At 34.7% G+C, this 5,447-nt stretch overlaps 1 protein-coding gene across 2 annotated transcripts; it reads right to left on the bottom strand.

The window, feature by feature from the left end:
• Window positions 1–475: 475 nt before the first annotated feature.
• Window positions 476–4,851, bottom strand: LOC110025692 (probable serine/threonine-protein kinase PIX13). 2 transcript variants are annotated; one of them, XM_020726318.1, is made up of 7 exons: window positions 4,728–4,851; window positions 4,529–4,621; window positions 4,047–4,375; window positions 3,304–3,439; window positions 2,684–2,826; window positions 2,476–2,599; window positions 476–1,403 (listed from the first exon to the last, which is right to left on the bottom strand). In XM_020726318.1, exons 2-7 carry the CDS (start codon window positions 4,593–4,595, stop codon window positions 1,048–1,050), a joined length of 1,155 nt encoding a protein of 384 aa, XP_020581977.1. In that variant the 5' UTR covers window positions 4,596–4,621; window positions 4,728–4,851; the 3' UTR covers window positions 476–1,047. The 2 variants fall into 2 exon arrangements, with proteins under 2 accessions (XP_020581977.1, XP_020581969.1); XM_020726310.1 differs by having other exon boundaries at window positions 477–1,403; window positions 4,529–4,851.
• Between the last annotated feature and the right edge of the window lie 596 nt (window positions 4,852–5,447).

Here is a 5,447-nt window from a genome sequence, read left to right as displayed (position 1 = left end):
ATTTTGCTGAGGTAGAATAGATATATGAAAAATATGAAATACATGCATTAAAATAAATTATTTTCATATAAGAAATAGCAAATCAGTTTTAAACTGAAAAGGAACATTTGGAACTAGACTTCCTATGCAATTTTAAAATTGAGTGATCTTGGGTTTTTTGGATTTGTCCTGACAAGACACTTGATTTAACTATAAGTTTGTCGGATTTGAAATTCGATTGACCTTTCAATTAACCATCCAAAATTTTTAAAAGTGATTTAACTACATGATCCAGGCTTTATCTGACTCGGATTAGATCAATTCTAATGTCATTTAGTGTCTCATCAAATTTGTCATTTTAATTGTAAGCGTGCTGAAATAAGAGTTCTGAATGATTTTTATGCGAAGGCTAAACATTTCTTACTAAAAAAATTATCTCGATAGTCATGTCATACCTCAACATCAATGTCGGGTGATGAAAAGTTGTTGATGGCGTATCACAAGGAATTAAGATAGTAGTTTTATCATTCTTTGAGAGCAGACTTCCTTACATTTCATACAACAAAAACAATAATAAAATTCAAATACAGTGATTGTACCTAATCATTCATCACATCGTTTCCAACTCAAACCAAAAGAAGCTTTTTTAACAAAAAAGATAAATTCACACACAAAACTAACAGCAAAATTGTAGTTTGATCTGCAGCAGATCAAACCAATTAAGCAAAGCAACGCTTTCCATAAACCTGAATCAAGCAGTAAAGTTGCCGCACCTTAGAAGAAATATTACGTAGAGATGATATAGATGCGAATTTGGTGTATTGTGATGGTATTGTGGTGGTTTTGTAATATCACCAAATCAACACCTATATTACCACCACAATACCATTATAATACCAGTAATCCGCACCTACATTATCCGTACGTAATATTTCCTCCTCACCCTAACCTTCCTTTCCAATCCTACGTGCGGATAAGGTAGGTGCAGATTTGATGGTATTGCGATGAAATATTACCAAATACAATCAATCCGAACTCCACAAGCCTCTTCTAATGGTGGCTTTGCTCTTACATTGTCGTCGAGGAGCTATTCGCTCTTCCCGCTTTCAATCTCGTCTTTATAGATTCAATTTGCTCTAAAGTCTCCACCACTTCCTTCATCGACGGACGGCTCTTAGGATCGCCGGCGAGGCATCTAAGAGTGAGCTGCGCCGCCTGAAGCGCAGCCTTTGTTGGATACTGACCCTCAAGCCGTTGATCGATCAAGCGGCTCAGCTTTCTTCGATCAGAGAGAAACGGTTTAGCCCAACCTACTAAATTGTGCTGCTCGCTCGGTCGACTCAAGTCAAGCGCACGCAGACCAGAAAGTATCTCGAGCAACACTACTCCGAAACCATAAACATCACTCTTGACATACAGATGGCCTGCAAGTTTAATGGAGAATTCTGTTGGCTGAAAAGTAATGTTTGAAGTATAACAGAAAATTCACATTTTATATTTATATATTGAGTACTTGAAAGGGCATGAAAATACATACCACCCAATTTTTATGTATTTACATATCTAACTTGTAAAAGTTATTTTTTATATTTCTACCACTTAAATCTTTCGTATCAAACAAAAAAGAGTGCTATTTTAACTCAAAAAAAAAAAAAAGGTGAAATACACATTTTCATATATAGTTATGTTGGCTTATATGTAAAATTTGAAGTTTAATGGCATGCATGTAAATCTTCCTTAACTTAGGGACATTTACATATGTGCCACCCAATTTTTATGTATTTACATATCTAGCTTAATTGGTCAACACTTGCTTTAGGATTTCATGAGGAGAACCTAACAGTGCTGAAATGAAATTTCTATCAGAAAATTCTTATACTCGAAGGCAGTGGTGGAGTGACATAATGCAACTCTATCCCAACAAAATAAAAGCATAAGATATGACGTATAATCTTTACTTTTTAATATTACACCACTTAAATCTTTAATATCACATCAAAAAGACCACTATTTCAACTTTTAAAAAGTAAAATACACCTTTCTTTGCATAGGTAAGGTGGCATATATATATGTAAAAAATGAAGTTTAGCTGTCAATAAGATATGTAAATACATAAGAATTTCGTAGCATGCATGTAAATCTTCCTTAACTTAGGGGCATTTACATACATAACGCCCAATTTTTATGTTTTTGCATATCAAACTTAATTGGTCAACACTTGCTTTAGGATTTCAGGAGAACCTAACAGTGCTGAAAAGAAATTTCTATCAGGAATTCTCATACTCTCAAAAGGCAGTGGTGGAGTGACATAATGCAACTCTTTCCCAACAAAATAAAAGCATAAGATATGACGTATAATCATAGTCAGCTCTAAAAGTGCAAAAAAAAAGAGAAAAAAATATAATTTTAAAAAAGTTACAAGAGGTAGTGGGAACAATCATTAAATAGATGAAGATATTTTTAGTGGGAGAGTACCAGAACTGTAATCACTCATACCTGTAGCAACATATTCTGGTGCTGCATAACCGCAGGTGCCCATTATTCTTGTCGTAATGTGGGAGTCACCACCAACTGGTCCATGCTTTGCTAGCCCAAAATCAGAGAGCTTTGGGATGTAATTCTGAGTAACAAAAATGGAGGAGATCAGATTGAATCCAAAGATGGAATTTAGTGTAAAGTTCAGGAGGTTAGGAAGAAGAATTACAGAGTCTAGAAGGATGTTTGAAGCCTTGAAGTCTCTATAGATTACTTGCTTTTCTGATGAATGCAGAAAAGCAAGGCCTCGGCCAGCTCCTAAGACTACCTTCATCCTTAAACTCCATGAGAGTGGCTCAAAAGCTGCACCTCCTGCACAAGTGAAGATGAGGACATGTGAATTTGCAAGTAGAAGATGAGGACATGCGAATAAGAGTCATGTGGGTTCTGAAATGAACTGAGATAGAGGAGGCTATTACTTGAGAAAATCATTTAAATAAGAAAGAAGTGTCAAAATCGTTCCTTTACTCTTTCTAGGAGTCTAATTTAGTCTAAAAGTCTATGGAAATGTCAATTTAGCTCCGGGCACTTTTAATGAAGGCTAAAATAATCTTCTATGGGAACTATTTCAACCCATATTAAATGATGCTATGGAGAATATGACACTTTTATAGACTATGGGACTAAAATGACTCATGCAAATAGTCAGGGGCTATTTGGTACTCCACTCATTTAAATAAACGGTAACTAAAGAATTTGTCGAAATGTCATTAATTTAAAAAGTCTTAAAAGTTATTTATTTACCTAACGAAATTGTGAGGAAGAGTTTATTGAAATTTTGGAACTTACTTCTAAAGAGGTGATTCTCTAAGCTTCCCTTTGGCATGAATTCATATACAAGGAGGAGTTCCTTGTCCTCCCAGCAGTAGCCCAAGAGCTTGACGAGGTTGGGATGTGAAAGTCTCCCTAAGAAGTTTATTTCAGACTGCAATGATGATTACCAAGAAATGAAAAGAGCATAAAAATTAAAAAGATGGAAAATGAGCAAAACTCCGCATTGGGATGTATTTTAATGCAAGAAATAAAAATCTTTAAAAAAAGCAGAATTCACATGTAAATCATCAGTTATGGCTTATATGACAGAAAAATAATATTAGCTGAATTTCCTAATCTACAAATTCAGAAAATCATCAACCAGCTGAGACTATAAATTTAGGCAATTTAAGAACAAGTTAGTAATTAAAGATGCTTCTGAAATTCATCTCCTCCATGCAATAAAAGCTGCAGTTTGACTTTGTTAAATGAACAATAGAAAGCTAAGGATGTTGCGAACAGAAAAATCAAATATTGGATCATCATCAACAATGAAAGTGATCTCAAACAGGCCCTCGCATTTTGTGGTTAACTACTATATTAGATCGCCATCAACAATAACATAAGAAAAAAAGGAAATTTTCAGGTATCTGATTTGCTCTAACAAAATTTTCAATTCTGAAAGAGCTTGAAAAAAAAAAAAAAAAAACTTCTCCAATTAACTGAGAGGAATCAAATAAAAATCACAGCTTTTTATGAAATGATGATTCAAACTTTACCTGCCATTCCTCCAAACCTTGCGCGCTTTCAGATTTCAGTTTTTTAACAGCAACCACCATGCCACTCCCACTTTTTGCAGGACTCAGAGTCTTCTCTTCAAGCCATCCCTTATAAACTGTCCCAAAACCTCCTTCGCCAAGAACTGTGCTAGACTTAAAGTTCCTCGTGGCACTCTTCAATTCAGCAAAAGTAAAGACCTTCAGATTTGCGGCCTCTAAAATCCTCCCCTCAGAAAACCCCTCAATGTCAATTGAGTTCTCATTTGTGCTGCTGCTAAAGCTCGGAAGCTTAGATGTAAAATTGCTAGCCCCTCTTGCAGCTGAAGTCCCTGGTATTAAACAAATTTTGGTTTTTTTACTATAATTATAAAAAAAAAATCTTATTTTGATCAGAAATATATAGCTTTGAAAGGTTAAAACGAGGCATAAAGCCGGATTGGACGGCTCATCAATGTAATAATGCTTGTTGCATATCAGAATACCTGGGCTGGAAGCTCTCGTTGTAGAAGGAGTCAGCCTTTTCACCGGACTGTTGAGGCAATTCCCCATGATTTCTCTTCTTTGTCGTCTTCTCACTTCGAAGAAGCAGGAAAGAGGACGAGTAGGGGAAGTAAGGGAGGATACAGGGGGGATTTAAAAAGAGGGGAAGAAGAAGAAGAAATGAGAGCAGATGAAGCTTACGCGGCGCAACTATGGACTTTTCATTAAGCTTCAATAAAAAAAAATATGAACTTTTTGTGAAACACGACGGTGTTGAGTCGGTGAAGATGAGTTCCTAATGGGGGTGGTGGTGGTGTTCTTGATTTTCAAACGATGGCTCATGATTTTAACAACATAACAGTAATTTATATGATAAATTTTTAATGTAATTATTTTTTTGCCGCTATAATTTAGGCTCATTTGTTTTGATTCATCCAATGTTTTTTTGGTTGGGCATTTACATGCAGACCACTCAAATCCTATGTATTTACATTAAAATATACATAAATTTAGATTTTACATTTGTACCATCTAAATCCTTTTTATGGGATGAAAAATATCACAATTTAATTTTAAGAAAATTAAATATATTTTTATGTATAAATAATATATATAGGCACAAATCTCAAGTTATCATATAAATCTCTTGACAACTTTTCAAGCAAAAAATATTAAAATTTTGATTAAAAGTTATTCAGAGCTCTGATTTCACCAAACTTATAGTCAAACAGGCCGACTCAACGAGATGGATCTAATGATACCAAAATTAGTTTGATATAAATCAAATTAAACCCCAATCAGGCCATTAAACTGTTTTAGGAATCTTTTATGCATGTTTGAAAGTTTAAGCAGATGTCGAATCTGGTGCACTCATAGTTTAATTGAGCATCTCGAGAAGATGAATCCAACGAGTTCAAGATT

The sequence above is a fragment of the Phalaenopsis equestris genome, unplaced genomic scaffold (assembly GCF_001263595.1).
Source record: "Phalaenopsis equestris unplaced genomic scaffold, ASM126359v1 Scaffold000002, whole genome shotgun sequence".
NCBI lineage: Eukaryota > Viridiplantae > Streptophyta > Magnoliopsida > Asparagales > Orchidaceae > Phalaenopsis > Phalaenopsis equestris.
Note: the sequence above shows the minus strand (reverse complement) of the source record. Positions and strands in the feature narration are given on the sequence as shown.

Bases quoted from the DNA above. Each gene is read 5' to 3' on its own strand.
- LOC110025692 (XM_020726318.1), bottom strand. From the start codon at position 4,595: ATGGGGAATTGCCTCAACAGTCCGGTGAAAAGGCTGACTCCTTCTACA. The intron at 3,440-4,046 runs GTAAAGTTTGAA...TCATCATTGCAG, and splicing joins AAGGTTTGGAGGAATGGCAG to TCTGAAATAAACTTCTTAGG. The intron at 2,600-2,683 runs GTAATTCTTCTT...TTTGTTACTCAG, and splicing joins CAAACATCCTTCTAGACTCT to AATTACATCCCAAAGCTCTC.